Here is a 21216-nt window from a genome sequence, read left to right as displayed (position 1 = left end):
GGCAGGCCCCAAGGTGGTGCTTAACAGCAGGAATGGAGATGGAAACAGAGCTAAGGAGCCCCTTTCGTCCTCTCCCGCTCTAATGAAGGCCTTGGGGTCTGGTCTCTGCATTTTCTTGGGTTTCGGGGTTTTGAATGTCAGAGTTTTCTCTTAGGGTCACGGTTACGTGGGTCTCTGTGGGGGTGGGGAAGTCTCCTCTCAGGGCAGCCCAGCCAGGGTGAGGAGGTGGAGAGGAGAGGGCATCCCCCTAAAAATGACAAGGCTCAGAAGAAGGGAGAGTTTCCATGGCAACCCAGAGCAGTTGCTCGGTAACTACAGGCCCCCAAAATAATTGCTTGCAGCAAGTCTCAGGGCCGGGGGTTTTCCAAAGGCCTATGTGTGGACCTCAGCTACTACTTGTGGTTGACCCACCCCCACCGCTGCCCCTGGATCCTTCCTGAGGGAAACCCCAGCCTGCTCCCCACTCCCTATCACCCCACCCTGCCAGCCAACCACCTGGCATCAGGCCAGTCCCCTAGCAACAGAAGCTGTTTCCTGGATACCTTAGTGACAGGTGACAGTGACTGGTAGAATGTCAGAAAATGCAGGGTCAGAGGACACAGCGGATGGGGCCAGGTGCCAGCCAGTGTGGGAGGGTGGGGTGCTGGGCATGATGTCCAGCTTTGTGCCCGCTGTACCCTGCAGCCATGAGCGACCTGGGCCTAGGGGCAGGATTGCAGGGCAGGGTGTGGCTGGGGGGTGAGTAGAACCCGTGGAATAGGGGACTGTGGTCTGGGCCCAGGAGGAGGCAGGCGGCGTCACAGTTAAGGCTGCTGGCTTTGCAGATGGACATCTGAGTCCGTGTTCCAGCTCTGCACTTATTACCCGGTGTCCTACAGCGGGCACTGAACCCCTCTGCGCCTTGCTGTTCCCCGAACTGTGAGGAACATACCAAGCTCCGGGTTGCTGTGGGGATGGAAGGAGTCGGCCCTGGGGGCTCTCAGGGGCTGCTTGGGTTTGTGGGTGCCGACCCTGTGTCTGGCAGTGCAGAGGATACAGATGGGGGCTGTGCCCAGCTGGGAGGGAGGTGCGGGAGCCCCTGACCACAGGAAAGGGCCCTGTGGAGGAACAGAGGGGAGAGGGTTGGGGGGACTTTGGAGCAGTAAGGGTGACGCCCAGTGGGGAGGAGAGTGAAAGGAGGGACTGTTGGTGATGCCCCTCCATGGTTTTCAGGGTGCCCTCAGTGAATCAGGATTTTAATCTGACCTTGACCACTCACTCTCTGTGTCCCTCTGAGCCTCCCCGATGCATCTGTCAAATGGGGAGGGGCGTGCCCACCTCCGGAGTTGCAGGGAGGCTGGCGTGGCGCCCTGCGTGCTGTGCTGGACTGGTGTGTTCAGTCTTCAGGCAGGCAGGCAGGCAGGCATTCGGGTTGATCCCTCACCAGACTGTGCGCAGCTGCCCCCCATTGGTGCAAGAGCAGTGGGAGGAGGGACAGCGCAGACAATGGCCCGCGGTGGTGGGGAGAGGGCCAGGAGGCGCAGGGTGCAGGGACACTGCCCCGCCCTGCAAGGAGCTGCAGGCTGGGTGCCCCACAAGAACAGGCAGCACCCCTGCTCGCATTCATGCTGGCGGTCCCACCGGGAAGGGCAGGCTGCCTGGGGAGGAGGGGCAGGAGGCCATCAGCACCAGAGGCACCAGAGGGAACTGTGTTAGATACTGAAAGACAGGACGGCACTGACCCCACCCACCCTGGGCTCCCTTTGGGGTGGGTGCATAATTAACCAAAAGTGAGGCTGCTCAGCCCTTCTCTCCCCCTTAAGAGGAGGCAGGACCACCCTGGGGCGGAGGACAAATAGGTCCTCCCGCCCTTCTGGGTTGCTGTCCAGAATTGGCTATCTTGGGAAAATCACGGGACCTCTTCTCTGTACACCATCTGAGATTCCAGGTATGGCCTGGCCACCTGACTGTGTAGACCAGGTCAGCTGAGAAGAAAGTGCCCATGGCCAGTGAGTGGCCCCCATGTCCACCTGCTCCCGTCGTTGGACTCCATCCTGACCACAGGCCTTTTTCCCCGGGAGGCCCTTTACCTGTAATTGTCCAGCTCAAAACTGGGAGGGTAAGGATGTGGGTGGGGGCAGGGTATTTAAGCCCTTGGGGCTATCGCCACCTGAACTGAATCCATTCCAATGGGATTTTGGCTTTACTCACCCCAGTCTGGCTGTGGCCAGAGGGAGCAGGGGAGCCCAGCCCTGATTCCATCATCATCAAGTCACGGGAGGGGTCCGGGCCCCCAAGGCATGTGGGAGGTTGAGGCTGTCTAGAGGTCAAGGGGCTGGTGGGAGCCCTGGCTTGGACCTGCGGGACCCCAGACAGGTAGGTTCCTTAACACTTCTGTGCCTCGGTCACCTGTCTGTGGACTCACGGATATCCAGGTGTATGAAATGTTCCCGAAGCACCTGGCACTGTCACAAGCAGGCCCTCAGCAGGTGGCAGGAAGTGTCGGTTCCCCTCTGTGGAAGGCAGATGGCCATGTGGCCCACCAGCTGTGAAGACAGGAAGCCTTGACTACCCTTGGGGAGCTGGGGATGGGCCCTGAGTTAAATCCACTGTTTTCCAGGTGGGGAACTGGGAGCCCAGACAAGTTGAGCAAATTGCCCAGGCCAGACAGTGAGCCCCACCTGGTTCACCTTCCTCCCTGAGCCCAGAGTTGCAGGCCTCCACAGGGTATGCTGAGAAGGAAGTTGCCTGGGGTGCCCTTTGACCCTCTAGTTGCTCAGGGTTGAAGTTCAAGGGTGAGGCAGTCCACCTACCCCGAGGCCCTGGATGGCCAGGGCGGTGACAGCTGTGGGCTTCAGGGGGCGGGCAGGCGGGTATTGCCCGGCATGGGAAGGCTGAACTGCCAGCACCACCCGCCTGCTCCCTTGTAGCAGACGATTGCGATTCTTCGGAATTTCAAGGGAGTTTCCTTCCCAGACTCGGGACAGGAAAATCCCGGCACAGAGCAGATTCTTCCTTCCCCTCTCTGCACCAGCCCTGCCAGGAGCAGGCATGGGCAGCAGGCCCTGAGAGAGTGTGCTCCCTGGGGCCCCGGGGCGGCCATCGTGGTTTGGCAGACTTGTGGGGAGACAGGGGCATATCGGGGCCTCTGGGGTTGTGTGTGCAGCCCTGTGCCTGCCTGTGGGCATCTTGGGAGCATCACCCGGCCTTTAGGGATTCTGTGCACATTTAAGTGACGAGGTGACCGTGTACGTCATCGTGTGCCACTTGTGTGTGTGGCAATGTCTAAGGTTTGGCAGAAGGACAGTGGGTGGCAGGAGCGTGGGACAAAGACAGTGTCTCTGAAGTGGTCACTCAACCCCAGGGCTCTGGAAACCCAAGGCATGACTACCCCCCACTCCTACCCCTGCCTAGGGGAGATTTTTAGCTGCAGAAAAGCTGTGGGAAAAAGGGCAGCGGGCACCAGCCCCACCACCTCCCGGCAGCCAGCTGGAGCCCCAGGTTCTTTCCAGAGGCCAGGCAGCTCAGGAGGTCCCTGTCTGAAAGGGCAGTCTTGCTTCCCAGGCCCTGGGCCCCCACAGGCAGGCAGCAGGCGGGTGGCAGCACCCGGCACACAGTGTCCCTGGCACAGCGGGCGGCCTCCTCACCACAAGGGCCCATTTGTCCCGACTCCCCTGGCCCTGAAGTCCCAAGTGACCAGGGCTTTCTGGGCACAGGGTCCTGACTGTGGGCTCAGCTCCCTCCCCCCAGCCTCAGGCTGGCTGTGCTTTGTGGAGGGGTTTCTTCGCCCAGTGCAAACACGCCGGAGCAACCTCTGCTTACCCGAGGAGCAGGGAGAGACTCATTCCCCACTCACCAGCATGGAACACACAAATTAATAGAAAAATCCCAGGCTGAACCAGAGCTGGAGTGACTGCCCGCGTCCTCCCCACTGACATCCTGGGGCGGACTAGCTTCTGGGGGCCCCCAGGTTCCTGCTGCCTCCAGCACCAACACCCTTGCCTGGGCTTGTCTCCTACAGCTGCTCCCAGCCTCGCTCTTTGGAAAGCACTTTCATGGCAGGTTGGCAAAGAGAGCCATGCTCTTCCTGCTTGCCATCCCTCAGGCTCCTCTCCAGCCTCACCACCTCCTCCAGGAAGCTTTCCTGGTGATCTTCCCACAAGGAACTCTTTGGTCCTAAACTCTGAATATTTTGAGTCCAGGAACTTTGAAGCTAGAGGAACCATCTGGACCATCGAGTCCGCTTGTTCATCCAGGTATTGGTTGAGAGCCCACTGTGTGCCAAGCACTATTCTAGATACATCAGGGAACAGAGTCCCTACTCTCAAGGAGCTTGCATCCCTTCCAATTTTGCAAAGAGGAAAGCACTTAAAAGGAGCTTAGAACACCAGTGTCCTTTCCACTCCTGTGATGTGTGCGCATGTGCAAGTGCCTCTGTCTACCCGTCAGCAGTGTGAGAACCCACTACGGGCCCGGCGGGCATGATTCAGCACGTGGGCATGAGGGGTGAACAGGACAGACGTGGCTATTGCCCTCAGGGAGCTTAGTTGGGGTGAGGGAAGAAGAAATGATCCCCTAGTCGGTGAATTGTTTTTTTAACGTCTTTACCACATGTTACTTTCTCAGCTCACCTACCCTATTTAAAGTTGCAGCACCCCCAACCCCCTCCATAGGCCCTGTCCTGAGTGCTTCCAGCGAATATTTCATTTAACCGAGGCAGGCTTTTGGAGGCAGAGGTCATCCCATGCATGGGCCAGAAGGAGGCTCAGAGGGGGAGTAACTTGCCAACTTCCCCCAGCCAGGAAGTGAACGCAAAGCCCCAGCTCATTGCTGCTGCTCTAATCCTTTAATTCGGACGTTGGGCTCCTTGTGAGCTGGGAGCTGGACGTGGGGGCAGGCCTGAGGGGGCAGGGAGCTGTCCTTGACTGCCGTGGGAGGGGGGCTGCTGGTGTCCTTGGCCGTGCTGGATCCTGCTGGGCACAAAGCCAGCGGGAGCGGCTGGGGCAGGGCCTGGATTCTCAGATCCTCAACTTCTTGGCAACCTGTGTGACTCAGTGGGCTGGTAAAAGGGGATGGAAGGCAGGCAGCCAACACAGAGGAGTCCTGGGGCGGGTGAGTCAGCAGCCTGAGCAGCTGACCCTGGGTTACTGTTCTGCCTGGGGTGGAGCCAAAATAAGCACACCCCTCTTTGCCTTTTTGTCTCCCAGTTCCCCCAGCAGGTGCTTCCTGTGGCTCTGTCATTCCTTGGGGTTCCCAATCTCCCCAGCCTGGAGCAGGGGACAGGGCCTCCTCCTTCCGGCTCATGGCCTACACAAGGCACTGAGGCTCTGGCTCCCAGCAGCCCTCCTGTAAAGCAGGGGCCCCTGCCACAGATGGACACAGTGAGGATAGAATCACCCTGAGTGCTTGTTGTAAAAAGCTGGGGGCAGCTGGGAGCTCCAGCCTCAAAGCCAGACTGCTGTGTGACTTTGGTGCCATCTCCAAGCTGCTGTCCCCAAGCTCGCCTGCAAACCTGCCTCACATATTATGCCAATTAAATGATATCCACACCGGCACATCAGTGAATAGTAGAAATACTGGGGAGTCGCCGACTCTGGCTTAAACACAGGGTTGGCCGGGAGGCCAGATGGGGAAATGGGAAGTCAGAATCCCACTGGGCCTCACATGGGACAGACTACCCACCTCGTGGACAGGGACATGGCAGCCCCGGGCCTGCCTGTGCTGCCAGGAACAAATCCACCTGTGATCTTGAATTTGGTGCAAAGTGGAGGAAAGCAAGCTGCCCTGGGGGTCAAGAGCACTGGGCTATACCTAGCATTAGCACTGGCCCACTGTGCAGCCTAGGGCAAGTTGTTTGCCCTCTCTGGGCCTCGATTTTCTCAGTTTTCCAAAAGAGATAATTACTGTGGCTTCATCTCTTTCACAGATGCTGAGTGGGAAAGTGCTTTGTCCCCACCGAGGAGCGCCTAAGGCAGGGCCACCAGGCTGGGCTGTGGGGAAAGGAGGCATCAGGAGCCTCTCCTGCCTTCAGGGCTTCTAAATATGGGCAAGTGTTTGCCTTTGGGCTGCAGGGTGGCAGATGTTTGCAGTGCCATGGTCCCTAGGAGGCTCTCAGAGCAGAGGCCAGGTGTCGCTGCACGCCAGACCTAAGCCCTCTTCCTAGCCCAGGGACTGGGTCACTCCCAGGCACAGCTGCAGTGTCACCCCTCTTAACAGAGCCTGGCTGGCTGGGACCATGTTGAGCAACTTCATGATGGACCCCAGGTTCCCAGAAATGAAGAGGGGAGCAACTTGGCTGCCCCCCTTTACCCTGGCCCCCAGCCGGCCCGAGTCAGGTCAGGAGGCTGCAGGAAAGAGGAGCAGAAGCTGGGCGAGGCCTCTGCTATCTGCTTCCTGGACAGGATGTCTTGCTGAGTAAACAGCTTCGAGAGGAGTCACCACTCTGGCTCTGAGTCACAGCTCCTAGCGACAGCCACACGGGTGTTTATCAACAATGTGCTTCACCGCCACCAGGGCCTGCCCCCAGGAGACATGAAAGGGGGAGAGGCCCGTCCAGGAATCCTCCCCCACAGAGGGCTTGAGTCTGGGCTGCGGAGAGTGTTGGCACGCATCTGTGTATGCACGTGTCCGTGAATGGGGTTTGCTGTGTCTGGGCTTGTGTGGGGCTGGCCAGGTGTGCTAGCCCATGGCCACCTGGCATGGTGGGCAGAGCACTGTGGGACCGTTGGCAGGTCATGTCTCCTGGGACAAGTGTGGGGACAGGGGTGGTGTCAGTGCTCCGAGATGCCATGGCTGTGCAGAGCTCCATGCACAGTAAATGTAAAGGAAGTCCTCCATAGGCCCAGCCCTGGAAGGCAGCACAGTGGTGGGGTGCAGGTGGAACGCCCCTAACTGTCCCCAACCCTCAGAGCCCTGGCTCTTGGTAGCCGGTCTGGTCTTCGTTCCAGGCCGTGACACTGATGTGATGCGCCATGTGGTGACACTGGGAGGGCAGAGAACAAAAGCGCCTCTGCTCTCCCCCACAACCCATGGGAGGAGGGTGGGTGGCGGGCCCTCCCCTCCCAAGACCCCGCCCCCTCTGTGCTCCAGCCTTTCTTGCTGCCGCTGGTCCTCCTGCCTCCTGGCCGTGACTCAGGCCCACTGCCCCCGGCTGCCTGGGCCTGGCCTGGCCCCGGAAAGGAAAGGAATATGTCAGTCTGGGCCCTGAGGCCATGAAGACCTGTGCTGGAGGCTGGGGGCTCTTTGGAGAAGAGCACAGTGAGCCTCGTTTGAGCGCAGGAGCTATGGAAGGGAGATGTGGTGCTTTTCATGGGCCTGGTACCTGGGTCAGTAAATGCTTGTCGAATCAAAGGCATTCACACACAGACACACCTGACAGGGCAGCCTGGCTCCCTATGGGTTCCTGTGTTCCCCATCTCCACCCCACTTCATCCAAGGGCCTCTTGAAGCTCTCCCCCCAACTCGAACACATTCACATAGTTGGAAACGCTCTCCCACCCAATGGCCACTGGTCCCTCCTACGGCACTGGGCCCAGGGTCCCAACCTTGAGATGAGGAGGCCACAAGCTACAGCTCAAGGAAATTCCCTCCTCCCCACCCCCCAAAGGCTCAGGAGAGCAACCTGGTACCCAGATAAGGTGGCCAGACTGCATCAAACGATGCCCCAGGTCACATGGCCAGGCAGCTGGTACTGTGGGAGTGAGAAGCCAGGTTGGGGACATCCCAGGCACCCAGGGCTGTCTCCCTCCTCTGAGCTCTACTGAGGTCTGCCTCGCCCAAGTCCTGCTGGAGTCTGCACAAGCCTGGGGCCTGCGGTGCTGGTCGAGCTCCGGGAGGGGTGGGCTGGGCCTGGCTCTTTGCCAGCCCTGGCAGCCTCCCTGCCCAGGGACCAGGGTTGTCTTGCAGCGCCCCAGCACATGTTTGCTGCTTTTCAACAACAAACATTTCTGAGGTGTCCACTGGGGTCCTGTTGCAGGGCCCACACTGAGCACCAGACGGATCCCAGACTGTCACCAGGAGCTTCCTATTGGGGACAGAATGGGCTACGGTCCTCCTGGCGCAGGGCTAATACCCGCCAATATTCATTGAGTGTTTATGTGTGCCGGGCACTGAGGCAGGCGTGTGACTGTGGGAGACCAGAGTGCATGTCCCCTGAGTGCTGACCACGAGCCAGGCCCGAGCTGAGTTCCTGTTGAATCCTCTAGCGCCCGTTTGCCCTTTTACAGATGAGGAAACTGAGACCCAGAGATGTTTAGTTGCTGGCCCAGGGTCCCAGAGCTGACTGATTCAGAGCCTGGTCACCTCTGCTGTTTCTCGAAGGTCAGGGTTAAGTGTCACCAAGACAACATGCTGCGGTGGCCAGAGGAGAGCCTGCAGGGGTGCCTGGGAGGAGGTGAGCACAGGGAGGTGATCAGGGAGGTCTTTGGATTCTTCTGCGGGTAGGACAGAAGCTGTTGGAGGGATTTTGGTGCAGCGGGAGACGTGATCTGGCTGTGGGCATGAGGTGGGCCCAGGGCGGCAGGAAAGGGGCTGAGGCATGGCCTGCCTAGAACCCCAACTCCGCTTCTCTGATACCGCCCCCCCAGCCCTCCACCCCCTGATGCAAACCCCTACCCCAGGGCTTTGCAACTGGTGTCCATGGAATCCTTCCTTCCATGAAAGAAATTCTCCTGCGGGAGCCTCGTAGTGGGAGTTCAAGGTCGAGAGCTGTAGGTGAGGCTGGAGTGGGAGAAATTTGGGTTTGAAAACCTCCCCTTCCTCCATCGCGGATCAGGAAACAGGCTCAGTGAGAAGAGGAACTTGCAAGTCCCACAGGGAACCAGGTCTCTGCTCCGGGGCTCTGAGCCACCTACTCAGCTGTGTCCTCTGGGCCCCACACAGCCACCGGAAGAGGATGTGGAATGCTCAGAGAGCCAGAGCGAGTGCTGGTGGGGCTTAGTGTCAGGGCAGAATGCTGGGCCCTGGCCACTCCGCCAGGGCCTTGGAGGCCTGATGTGCCTGCAGTCCAGCTCTGGAGACCCTGCCGGCTCGCCTCTCCTCCCGACTTCCGTGGTCCTGCGTACCCAGCCCGCTGCCTGCCAGGGTCCCCGGAGGGTAAGGAAGCAGCCCAGGCTCTCGGCCACTGGGTCGCCCTGGCATCTCTGGGTTTGGGGGTCCAGGATCTGAACGCTGGTGGAAGGAGCGTCTGTGAGCTCTGCAGAGCTGCATAGATACAAGCCCCGGCTTCTCCCTGTGAGGTTTTGGGCAAGTCCCTGCTACCCCTGGGCCTCAGTTTTTCCATTTGTCAAATGGGTGTCGGACTCATTCCATGGTTTCCAACGTCTGCTTTGCAGCAAAAAGAAAATGGAGACAGGTTGGGGGTTTTTCTTAAAACCAAATCTATTCATTTAACGACTGCCCTTTTTCCTGATGGCATGCCCTCCTAGTTACTTCTGGTGGGGTCCTTTCTGGAATAATGGTAATTGTGGTGGTGAGAGTATTGTGTTTTCACTACCCTACTTGGCAAAATAAACAGTTAGCAGCCCTAGGTTGGTCCCGCAGTTTAAAATGAAATGCCATGTCTGGGAGCCAGGGCTGGAGGAGATGTGAGGGCTGAATGGCAGAGAAGGCTTCTGGAATGAGGCCACGGCTTAGAGTAAGCAGGGGTCTTCTGTGCTCCCCCCAGCACCTGGCTGGGTTCACATCTGCCTGGTGGTCCCACTGGCTGAGTCCTGTTTTGATCTTGGCGACTTGTACCTGCCACCTTTCTGACTCTGGGTAATGATTTCTCCACAGGAGGGGAGAATGGGGACAGGGCCTCAGGGTGTTGGAGGAGAGAGCTGGGCTCACCCCAAGCGAGCACGTCCAAGCTGGAACCCCTGGCCCAGCTCAGGACGGAGCCGCAGCCACACTTCTTTGGCTGGCCCATGGCCTGGTACCAACGGGAATTCCTAGCCCTGCCCATCATGGGAGCAGGTATGACAGCCATGCGGGTGACACCAGGTCCAGGCACTTGGGTGCTGGACTCCACTGGAGCAGGCGGACAGACAGGCAGACTGGCAGAGGGCTTCTCGCGGAGCCGGCTCCCAGCCTGCCATGGCCCGGGAAGCCAGGCCCGCCGTGCCCAGGGCCAGGAAGGGCTGGGTGTTCCTTGCCTGCGTCTCTGTGGTGACCTCCAGGCGGTGGGCCATCGCCCGCCGTCCTACTCTCCGAAGCCCCACGCCTTGTCAAACACCTCTGCCGGCACCGGCCACTGAGGTGAGTTTCCAGGGCAACTGGTGCCTCTTCGGAGAGGTGGAGTGGGTCACAGCCAGGGCCGCTGCGGGAGGTGGTTCCCTTTGTCCTACCCTCCTGTCAGAACTGGTTGAAGGAGTTTGGCTGGAAGCTGCCACAGGGGAGTCTCCATCTGCCGGTCTGGGTGTGAGAGGAGGGGCGAGGGGCGCTTCGGGTGGTGCCCAAGTGTACCCACCCCGCCAGCCTGTCTACCTGCGTAGGGGGGTGGGGAGGGTGGCCGCGGCTTGTCTTAGCGGCTCCTGTTCATATGGATGGTGCTTCTCAGATTACAAAGGGCTTTTGTGCTTTGTTTTATCATCTACAATCCTGAGAACCCTGAGAGCCAGGTGGTAGGTGGCATTAGTGGCATTATTAGTGTCTCCATCTTACCGATGGAGATACTGAGGCTCAAGGAGGTGACACTGAGGCTGGAAGGTGCACAGCAGGGGTTGGAGCACAAGCCTAGGCTCCAGATCTTAAGAGAGAGATTCCCAAACCGACAGGAAAGAATGGCACCCTCGGGACTGGGTCATCCCAGGCCCCACGATGCTGTGATGGTTTCCAGCTGGCAGCGGCTGAACCCCCAGCAAGGGAGGGGAGGTCAGGGGGCACCCTGGGGCCCCTTGGGTGCAACGGGCACTTTTCAGGCAGGGGATGGTGTCTTCCACCATGTCATTGCCTCCTGCTCAGGGTCCCCGCTTGGGGCTGAGACCCGGGACCTGCCCTGCCTTGGGTCCCTTCCTCAGCCATGTGCGCCAGTGCTCGCCCGTGTGGGCTCTGTGAGGGACGGGACCCTCCGCCTCCATTTCTGACTGTTTCCTTTTCACCCCGCGCCTGTTATTCTCTGTGTTTCAGGCTCAGTGGCAGTCTCAGTCTCCATTTCCATCTGTTTGTGCCCCTTCTGCTTCTCTTCCTCTCCCCTCTCCTGCCCTCCACTTCGGGCTGTCGCATGTTGGATTGGTGGCCTTCAGAAATGTCAGGTTTCAGTGCCCGCTGGCATGTGGGGTACTGAGCACTTGGAGGAGTGGGGGACGGTTGTCAAAGCGGCCCGTCCCCACTCCATGGACGGTGTTTATCACAGTGACCCTGGACTGTGTGTTTGCTTCGAGAGTGTCTCCATCAACATCTGAGGGTAGAGTCAGCGGCCGTGAGCGCCTCTTTCCGGGGAGGACACCAGGCCCCCCAGTGAGCTCATGGCGTCCCAGTTCTGGGCCGTTTGCATGGCTCCGGGCGTTGATGTATCTTGTTCTGGTTGTCCTGGGACAGTCACGCCCAGTGAGGTCAGGGACTTGGGGTGATGTCGATGTCACACCCTCCACCCAGGATGGTCTCCAGAGGTTTGGAGGCTTTGTTTCCCGCCTCCTGACCACTTCTGGGCTCTGCGTCCTGCCTGTGGGGATCCTCTCCTTCCTTGGAGGAAGAGGAGGCCCCTGGCGGTTCCCAGAAACCCGGCAGCAGAGGAGGTGGGGCTAAGCCAGGTCCACCTGCTGTCCCAGGAGCTCCCACACTGGGCCCAGGTGCGTCACCTCCTGCCAAGGTGTGTGCGCACCCGCCCACAGAGGGTTGCCCAGGACTCAGGCAGGCCAGGAATGGTGACGTTGGTGTGGGGAAATGACCGCGGAGCCTGGCCAGGCCACACCCTCTGCCTGTCCTCCCTGGGCTTCTAAATATAGACGACAAAAGGCAGACAGACGGGGTGACCTCACCTGCTCAGAAAGAGGTGAAAGGTTTCCCCCAAGGCCTGACCCGAGTCTAGGTATCTGGCTGCTGGTCCTCACTGGGCCGCCAGCTCCCTCCGTGGGCTTTGGCCAAGCCCAGGTGGGAGGTGATGACCAAGGCCTGTGGTCACCCAGACATTGCCCGGAGCCCAGTTCTCTGTCCGAGCCACTTGTGTGCCTGGTAGACGTCCCCAGAGCTGCACCGTGGGCCCAAACCCCATTCCCTGGGACTCACCTGTGATGTACCAGGCCAAGGGGTGGGTGGGAGGTGGGAAGCATGGGCCAGGCAGAGGGGGCAGTGGGTGGAGGCCCGGGGGCGCCGCTACAGGTCAGTGTGAGCCCGGCTGGGCAGAGATGTGAGCTGGGCCTTCACCACGCATTTGCTCTTCTGCCTGAGGACAGTGCAGGGGGTGGGGGTGACAGGGAGGACTTTGAAGGGTCAAGACCTCTCTGGCTGTCTTGTGTCGGGGGGACCCCTGGTGGGATGAAAGTGGGAAGGAAAAGGGGCCCCAGAGGTTTGGCCTGAGCACACTAAGCCAGGAAGTGGTGGAAGGCCCAGTGGGAACTGTGGCAGACCCAGACAGGCCCTGGCTGGAGGGGACAGCTGCCAGTCAGCTCCTGCCCAGCCTCCTGCTGCGCGTGGGAATGCAGACCTTGTGTGGCCAGGTAGTCCAAAGTGACAAGAGCAGCCAGAAATGTGGATTTTATATGAAATCACCTGACCTTCTACTGTTGACTCAAAAATTGAAAAACACTGTGCTTGCCAAACAAAACACGTGTGGGCTGGATTTGGCCTGGGTCTCGTCCCTGGATGTCAGTTCACAGCCGGTCGTTTAAGCATCCTGTGTTACGAGTATCCCGACGGCCGGTGGGTCTTTACAGCACCGCCGTGTTCTCGGGGCTTCTTGTAACTCCCCAAGGAAGGGCTGGTGCACTCCACAGGGAAACGTTGGGAACCTGGGACAGTTGGGGGCAGGGTGTACTGTGAGCAGGATGAGGAGGAAAGGAGTGACACCAGTTAATAATGACCCCACACATCCTGTGGTGCTTTGTGCCCTCTGTTCCTCCCAGCAGACCCTCCAAGGGCAAACGTTGTCACAGCCTTGATCTTCAGACCCGCCCAAGGTCACTGGGGCTGTCTCCAGCACCATCTGAGCTGCGTGACTCGGTTTCCCAGCTGCCCACTGCCTCAGCCCCCACAGTGAAGCCCCCTGCCCCCTTGGTTGTAAGGATGCCGTGAGCGCCCACGCATGGGGCAAGGAACACGGGAAACGGTGAAGCGGGCCGGGTGTCAGTGCCATGGTCTGGGCTCACAGGCTGTTGCCCTCCCTCCTTGGCTGCTGGGAGCCTCAGAGGCTTCCGAGCGTGAGTCTCCAACTGTGTCCTTTTTCTTTTTTAACTTCTATTATGGAAAATTCCAAAGAGGCACACAAGTGGAGAAAATGGCAGGAGCCCCCCGCCCTGGCCCAGCTTGCTGTTCACATTGTGGGGCCACCTTATTTCTTCTCTAACTGCCCCGTGTCCTACTCTTCCTGCTCAGCGGGCGATGTTCACACAAATCCCTTCATTCCATCCATAAATATTCCAGTACGTTACTCTAAGAGTAACCTAAATCCCCATGATCGCACCCCAAAAATGATGTCAAGTATTGTCCAATATCCAGCAGGGTTGAAATAATCCCAGTTTTCCCTGAGGTTTTTTTTTTTAACAGTTGCCCTGCTCAAATCACAGTACAAAATCCACAGGTTGTATTTGATTGATGTCTCTTTTAATCTATAGTTTCCGCTTTATTTTTTGCTCCTGACGACCCTGGGTTTCTTCAGTTTGTCCTGGAGAGTCCCACGGTCTGGAATTTGTGGACTATATCCTCATGGTGTATTGATGTGTTCCTCTGTTCCCCGTAATTCCCCCAAATGTGGAGGCCTGGTTGGATTCATGTTTGGTCTGGGGCAAAATCACTGCATGTGTGGCTCTGTGTTCTTCCATCAGGTGGCAGGCACACACTGTCCTGGTCCCCTCTCTTTTGGACTAGCCCTGCCTGCCCTTGGTAAGGGATCTACCCCACAGCTTTGGGGGGTGGGGTGATGAGGGGAGGTGTGTGAGGGCTTGGGAGGGCCTTGCACGCAGAAGGCACCCCGTGAATCGCAGCCCCCGTTACTAACAGTGTGGGGCAGTCTGCCTGCCTGGGGGCGGTGGGCATCTGTGTGAGGTGCTTTACCTGTGCTGTCTCTGTAGTTATGCCCCCTTTACATAGGTGTATACTGTGCCTTGGAGGCGAGGTGACCTGCTGGGGGAATAGGGGTCACCCAGTAAGAAAGGGGTGGAGCTGGGTTTCAAACCCAGGCCTTTCAGTGCCTGAACCTGTCCTCTATGCCACACTGCTACCCTGGGAACTAGGGGTGTGTGTGTGTGTGTGTGTGTGTGTGTGTGTGTGCACATGTGAACCCAGATAAGCAGTGAGCAGGCTTACCAGGACCCCAGAGGGGAGCCCCAAAGCCAGAGTGAACAAAGCAGGGAGAGAGATTTTATAAAAACAGGCATTAACCTGAGGTTAGTGATTAAGTAAAGGAGACACCGCCATGCCCTCCATGACCTCCAGGTGGCCTCCAGATGGGAGGCAGCCCCGCTGGTTGTGTTGGGGTGTGGAACTGCCCACTGCTCACTCTCCAGCTGACCTGAGCCCCCCAACCCTGGTACCCTGGACCTTCAAGGCCAGAGAGGTGGTGACGTTGGGAGTGCTCCCTGTGCACTCTCGACTTGCTTGGCCTCCAGGGGCCCTTTTCCTGGCTGTAAAATGGGCCTGAGCTTGCTTTCCAGGCCCCTCCCTGGGAGAAAGAGATAAAGAAGGCAGAAAAGAGATAAAGTGAGCTACCCGCAGGTACTGGATTTACTTGGCAAATTCTCCCAGGAGGATTGGGAGAAGCTTTTAGCCAGAGGGCAGTGTCCTGTGTCCAGGTCACCCCTTGGTTGATCTTTGGGGAGTCCTTTTAAATGTGCCTCACCTACCTTACTCTCCCCGGGGGAAGGTCACAGAAGGTCCTTAAACGGCCTCCTAGGGATCCCCAAACCCAACCTACCCATCTTACTTTAAAAAAGCAACCAACCCCCACCCCCAGCATTTATGTGTGTGATTATAACTATTTTTGAAATAATAGAAAATTCAGAGAAGTGAAAAACACTGTATGGCAGCACCCAGAAAGAACCACGATGACTTTTGCAGAGTGGGTCCCCGTCATGCGCACGTGTGTAATGTCTAGTTCTGAAAGCGTATTCTGCATCTTGCTGTCTCACGTCGCAGTACAGCAGAAACACTTCCGGCATCACGGTTGGTCCAAGGTGTGCAGTGGCACCGAGGGGCCTGTCAGGACAAGGCATTTGAGTGGATTCGGTTGGGAACAGTTGTCATTGAGGTTTCCACAAACATCCTCATATAGAAATCCATGTCCACACCTCTGATTGTCACCTGAGGGTGAATTCCTAAGAGTGGGATTCTCAAGTTAAAGGGCATAAGCATTTTTAATGTCCTTAAAAGAAAACGGTAGAAATTGTTTTCCACCGCCCGCCGGTCCCCCTCCCCTACCCCGGGCCCTCCAGCTGCCCACGTGGGCCAGAGCTTGCCAGGGCTCCATGTCCCTGGATATCGGAGGTTTGGCACATGGTGGGTCCGTTCCGTAAGATATGTTTATGGAATGTGTAGTGTGGTCCTGCCCTCTCATCTTACAGGTGGGGAACAGGCCCAATGATATGGCACCAGTTCTGGGGCTGGCGGTGGCATTGCTAGGGCTGCTGACAGTAATCACCAGCCTCTGTGAGCGCTTCCTCCCCAGCCCTCAGCAGCCTCACTGGCACCCTCACCGGTGCCCTGAGACCTTGAGTGCTCAAGCCAGCGGTCCCCCCAACCAGGACAGTGGCAGGTGCTCCAGCTGGCATTTGCCTTCTTGATCCCTTACTCTTGAATGTCTATAGGCCCCAACCCCTATATGACTGGTCTCGGTTTTGCCCTCACCTCCCTGGCTGTAGGGCAGAAAGGAGATAGTACAGGCAAAGGCCCGTCCCCACACCACACACACCCCAACACTCAGGCCTTCCAAATGCACACGTGCACCGAAGTCACTGTTCCAGGACTCAGGAGAGTGTAGCAAGGCACAGGCACCAGCCGAGTGCTACACATCAGTAACCCAATGTGGCCCTCTCGGATGAAGAAACTGAGGCTCAGAGAGGTTAAGCAACTTGTACAACGCCACAGTGCTAGGGAGGGGCTTACCTGGAATTCGTGGGAGGTTGATCTGACTCCAGGGCCACCTGACCACACGTACACAAGTCACATACACAACACATACGCTGCCCCAGCGCACGCACCCACACAAGGTGCATAACCGCGGTACCCATAGTCCCCCCCCCCCCCCCCACACACACACACACACCACACACCACACACCACACACACCACACACGCTCTATAGGACACAGCCAGCAGGCTCGCGGGGGCGCCCACGCTCCCACAACACGCCCCCGGCATCTCCGGCCCCACCCCTTCACGCCGCCGGCCCCGCCTCCGAGGCGCCGGCCCCGCCCCCGGCCTGACCTCAGCGGGGCCGGGCGGCGGGCGCAGAGCGCAGGCAGCGCCGAGCCGCGCGGGCCTCTGCTGCCCGCGCCGCCTCGGGTCCCGCGGCCCGGCCGGCCGCCGGCGCCGCTGCGAGCCGTCCATGGTGCAGCGTATGTGGGCCGAGGCGGCCGGGCCTGCGGGCGGCGCCGAGCCGCTGTTTCCGGGCTCCCGGCGGAGCCGCAGCGTGTGGGACGCCGTGCGCCTGGAGGTGGGCGGCCCCGCCAGCTGCCCGGTGGTGCTGCACAGCTTCACGCAGCTCGACCCCGACTTGCCCCGCCTGGAGGTGAGTGAGCCAGGTCGGCCTGACCCCGCGGCCCAGCGTCCTGATCGTTTGGGGGGAGGGTCCTTCCGCAGAAATCCCCCTCGCTGTAACCTTACGGCAGCAGGTGGGCGTGGGGGCCGCCGGCACAGCGGGTGCAACAATGTAGGGACCAGAACCGGGTCTTTGTGACCCTATTTATCCGTCCCAATGCCTACCCTCACCGATCCCAGGTGTGCTGGCCTCGTGCCCCTGCAGCCCAGGTAGACCTGTTTCCGCGGGCTGTCACTGTCTGTTTAGGGCTGTGAACTTCCCGACATTAGGGGCTGGGCCATATTTCATCTCCATTGCCAGTCCCAGCCTGCACGGGCAGTTAGGCTTCGCAATCAGGTGGCGAACTGGTAGGGTGGCAGAGTCCTAGAATCCTCAGAGGGCTGGGGACCACAGTGGCCTTCCAGACGGCTCCACTTTGGGGTCAGACTCGGACTGGATGTTCAGGGCTGTTCAGAGGAGGTGGGTTGGAGGCGGAGCAGGCCTCCAACCTGTGGGGCCAGGTGTCCAGGCTGGAAGGTTGGGACAAGGCCCTCTCATGTCTGGATGGGGTGACTGACTCATTTCTGCTTGATTAGAAAATGAATTTGTAAGGATTTGGGAGGATTCAGAGAAGGGGGGATGTGTCTGTCACTAATGGAGGTGGGGGTAACTAGATGAGGGCTGGGACTCTTTCTAGTGTGCTCTGCACAGTGAAGCCCAGTGGGTCATGGGGGCAGGCAGGTGGGGCCGGGAGTGGTGCCTTCCTCCTCCTGCCTGACTGTGCACCTGACTTCAGAGGTAGCAGATGCAGGATGGACCCTGTCACCCTGCCCTGCCTGGGCATGGGGCCTGGACAGGCCAGCCCCGGGTTGGGGGCTCAGCAGGTCAAGGCCGAGCCAGAGCCTTAACAGTGAAGTTCCTGAGCCCCCGTGCTGGTTAGGGCCCCTTTGGTGTCCCCCCCCAGCCCTTCACTTTAGGCCCCCATGTGTTGTACTTGCCAGCAATTTTCAGCCTGGTTTTGTGCCTCTGCATGTCCCTAGGGCCTGGATGCATATTTGCCCAAGGATAAAGTGTGTCTCCCTGCCCAGCGTGGGGCCAAGGCAAGGGGTTGGAGGGCGCTCTTGGTGAGGGAACTGCAGGACTGGGAGACCCTTTTCTCCTGAGCTGGGCGGGTGGCCAAGCCCCGCGTGTTCCCGGACCCTCATCCACCCACTGCTCTGGCTTTCATTGGCAGCTGGAGCAGACCCCTGGGAGGCCTGACACCAGCCTAGTACTCATCTGACTTTCATTATGTCTGGCAGCCAGTCGGGCTTTGTGTGTTGGGAGGGTCCGGCCTACACGCTCACAGGGGCCGGGCAGGTTCCTGGCCAGGGTGGGGTGAGCTGTTTGGCTCACTTCTCTCCCTCCCCCCCACCTCTCTGTCCATCTGTCCATCCCTGGGGACCTGAGGGAGAGCCCTACCCTTGCCCAGGGGTCGCCTTCTCTCTCCTTCCCCTCCCCCCGCACCCTCCTGCTGCTCTCCCTCACCCGGCCTCTGCACTAGATCCAGGCCATGGCCACTGTTTAGAAATCAAAGGGGAAGCTTCTGGCTGGGGCAGGAAAATCAGGGTCCTGGCAGAAGAGGAGGCCAGTGCCGGAAATCAAACACAATGACCATTTACTATGGGCCGGGGGAGGAGGGCAGGGGGGCGGGGAAGTCCCTGTCCCTCCTGCCAACACCTCCCCCACCCCCCCCACCCTCAATCCTGGGGCTGATTTCCTGGTCGCTGTAGCGTGCCAGAGCTGAAGCAGCTCTGCTTGTGGTCCCTGTCCTCTCTGGAAACCACCAGGCAGTTACTGCCTTCTCTCCCCTGTTCCCCATTTTCCTTCCAATCCTCTCTGGGCTGCCAGATGTCCTTGCACATCTGGGCATCCACTCCTGTCATCTTGATTCTAAGCCAAGCCACCACTAACCCAGCTTGGCCTGTGCAGTTCTGTGCTTTCTGGCGGTCACCTGGCCCATGCCCCCATCTCTAGACTGGCCACTGCCTTGACCAGGCAGTTCCCAAGTCTGTAGCACCTAATTTTGGACACCACCAAATAATTTGCGGACACCACCACCTCATTCCAACTGGCTTTGACCAACCCTCCAGAGTGGGTGCCAACCCCCTTTATAGGAGACTGGAGCTCCGAGAAGTGAAGTCTCTGATCTAAATGTATGCACAGCCAAGGACACAGGATTGGGAGGATTTGAACATGGGCTGTGTTCTCTGTTAGGCGCCTGCTGTGTGCAAGAGCCCACAGGAATCAGAGAAAGATCACTATTGGGGTAATTTTAGGTTCACCAGAGGACTGTGGAGCTCTGGGGGGCACAGAACCAGGCCCAGGCAGCCCAGAAGCCCCCGGTCAAGTGAGGGGTTGGGATGCTTATAGACCAGAGGAAGACAAAGTGCCTTGGGCTAGAGGACACTGGGGAGAGCTTCCAGGAAGAAGCAAGTCCACAGCTGGACCCCAGCGGTTTACAATAATAGCTCACATGAGCCAGCACTTTGTGGGAGGCCTTGTTCTAAGTAATTTGCATGCATTATGTCCTTTTGTGGTCAGGACTATCAATAGCCCATTTGACAGATAAAGCAACTGAGGCACGAGAGTTAATTAGATTGTATCACCTCACTAAGCTGGTAAGTGGCAGAGGTGGAATCCTGACCCAGACAGTGTGCCTGCAAGGCCTGAACGAAGAGGTGGATCGGAATGAGGAGGGCTTCTCTGTTCTTTGGGTGGAGAATCGCAGGGGAGTCTCCCTCCAGCCTCCCGCCTCCTTCCCGGTTGTCTGGTCTCTTGATCTTACTATGTGCAGGTCTTCAGTTTAACCCCCAGGGCTTTTGACCCTGGAGGACTGAGAGGCATGGCCTAAGGGTGTGTGTGTGTGTGTGTGTGTGTGTGTGTGTGTGTGTGTGTGTGTGTGTGTATTTGAGAAAGAAAGAGAGAGAGATTGAGAGAGAGAGAGAGAGGGCCGCGGGCTCCCCTCCTGTCTTGCTCCTCAGGGGCCCAGGAGAAGGGGTGGGCACCCAGCTGGCTGGTACTGAGTGGCAGACGCTTGAGCACGCTGTCTATTTCCTGTAGGCTCAGTGAAGGCGCTGGAGCAGGAGTGGGTGGCGGGGAGATGCGAGATTGCTTTGGGCAGGATGCGGGTCCCATCTCCAACCTGGAAGTTAGGTGTTTCCAAGCCCTGCCTTCAGTGCCGGTGAGGGAGGGGGATTGGTGTCGGCCGCCTCTGAGCAAGCCACTGGGGGCGGTTTCAGGAGGCTGCACCCAGGCCGTTGAGGTCTGGCTCCCAGGGGCTGCTGGCTGGCCGCCCAGACGGCTCCCATGGCGTGGCACCATGCTGTGGCTACTCTGTCCCAGGCTCAGGCCTCCAAGGCCTTGCCAGCCAGGAAACACCGTGTTCCTGGACACACAGCTCCAGTGAAGCGACTCCCCAATCTGATTCTGAGGCTCTGGGAGTTGACACCTGCAGCCCAGAGCAGAAGGCCGGCCCGTGGCTGGGGAGTGAGCAGATAGCTGCCAGGTCGCCCGCAGGGTGAGCTGGGTGGGAGCACCCAGCGTGAGGGCCTGAGTTTGGGGAGCACTGGGTGTGGTGTTGCTTTGCTGTTTTTCTCTCCTCCCCGGTTAAGTGTCAGATGCTTACACAACCTGCTCTGTAGTCTCGCCTAGAGGCGTAATGTTGTTCTTTTGAACCGAGGGGCAGAGTCAAGTATGCTGGTCAGAGCTTGGGCTCTGGGGTGCCGACAGCTGTGCTGGACTGCCAGCTCGGCCCTTGCAATCCTAGACCTGCCCCTGCTTCCTGAGCCTCGTTTTCCTCTTCCGTAAAATGGGCCTGATGCTAGTTCCTCCACTTAGGGTTCTGGTGAGGACGGAGTGAGACAGGTGGCCGGAGAAGCAGTCCCTATAATGCCTTGCACAGCGTTAGCCGGACAGGCGGTGGCTGCCACAATTGTGTTTTCTGACAAGGTGCCAGGGGAGTGCCCGTGTCCTGGGCTCCCAGTCAGCGTGCCGCTTCCCAGGTCTGGTTCTTATAGCTGATCTCGGGGCCCATGGGTGCCCTGGCCATCCCCTCTCAGTAGAGCGGTGCAGGTACAAGGGAGCTGGGCCTGCCACCCCCGACTGGCGGTGCGACCTGAAGAAGGCCTTCCCATCTCTGGTCTCTTTCCTGCATCTGTGTGACCAGGGGCTGGACTCTGTTCTGAGGCTGTGACCGTGGCAGGCACTGTGCTGCGAGGCCCAGAGTGTCTCCATAGGTCATGAGAGTCACAGGCCAGGGTTCTAGTCCCTGCCCCAGCTGCCACTTCCTGGCTCGACCTGGGCGAGATCCCCACCCGGCTCTTTCCTCA

General features: G+C 58.9%; 1 protein-coding gene across 5 annotated transcripts in view; it reads left to right on the top strand.

Annotated features, from left to right (window-relative positions):
- The window catches only part of RALGDS (ral guanine nucleotide dissociation stimulator), a 43438-nt gene that overhangs the window by 4471 nt on the left and 17751 nt on the right, over window positions 1–21216 (top strand). For 2 of the 5 annotated variants that reach the window (XM_033123423.1, XM_033123422.1), the window contains exon 1: window positions 16655–16837. The exons of 1 other annotated variant lie outside the window; for it this stretch is intronic. In XM_033123423.1, the coding sequence (XP_032979314.1) occupies window positions 16655–16837 (183 nt within the window). Of the gene's footprint in view, window positions 1–8904; window positions 9073–16607; window positions 16838–21216 lie in introns of those variants that run through there. 2 more of the 5 variants (XM_033123425.1, XM_033123421.1) reach the window with 2 other exon arrangements.

This window comes from Rhinolophus ferrumequinum, chromosome 12, assembly GCF_004115265.2.
Source record: "Rhinolophus ferrumequinum isolate MPI-CBG mRhiFer1 chromosome 12, mRhiFer1_v1.p, whole genome shotgun sequence".
Classification (NCBI taxonomy): Eukaryota; Metazoa; Chordata; class Mammalia; order Chiroptera; family Rhinolophidae; genus Rhinolophus; species Rhinolophus ferrumequinum.
The sequence above is the reverse complement of the archived record's forward strand: the minus strand, read 5'-3'. Positions and strand labels throughout refer to the sequence as shown.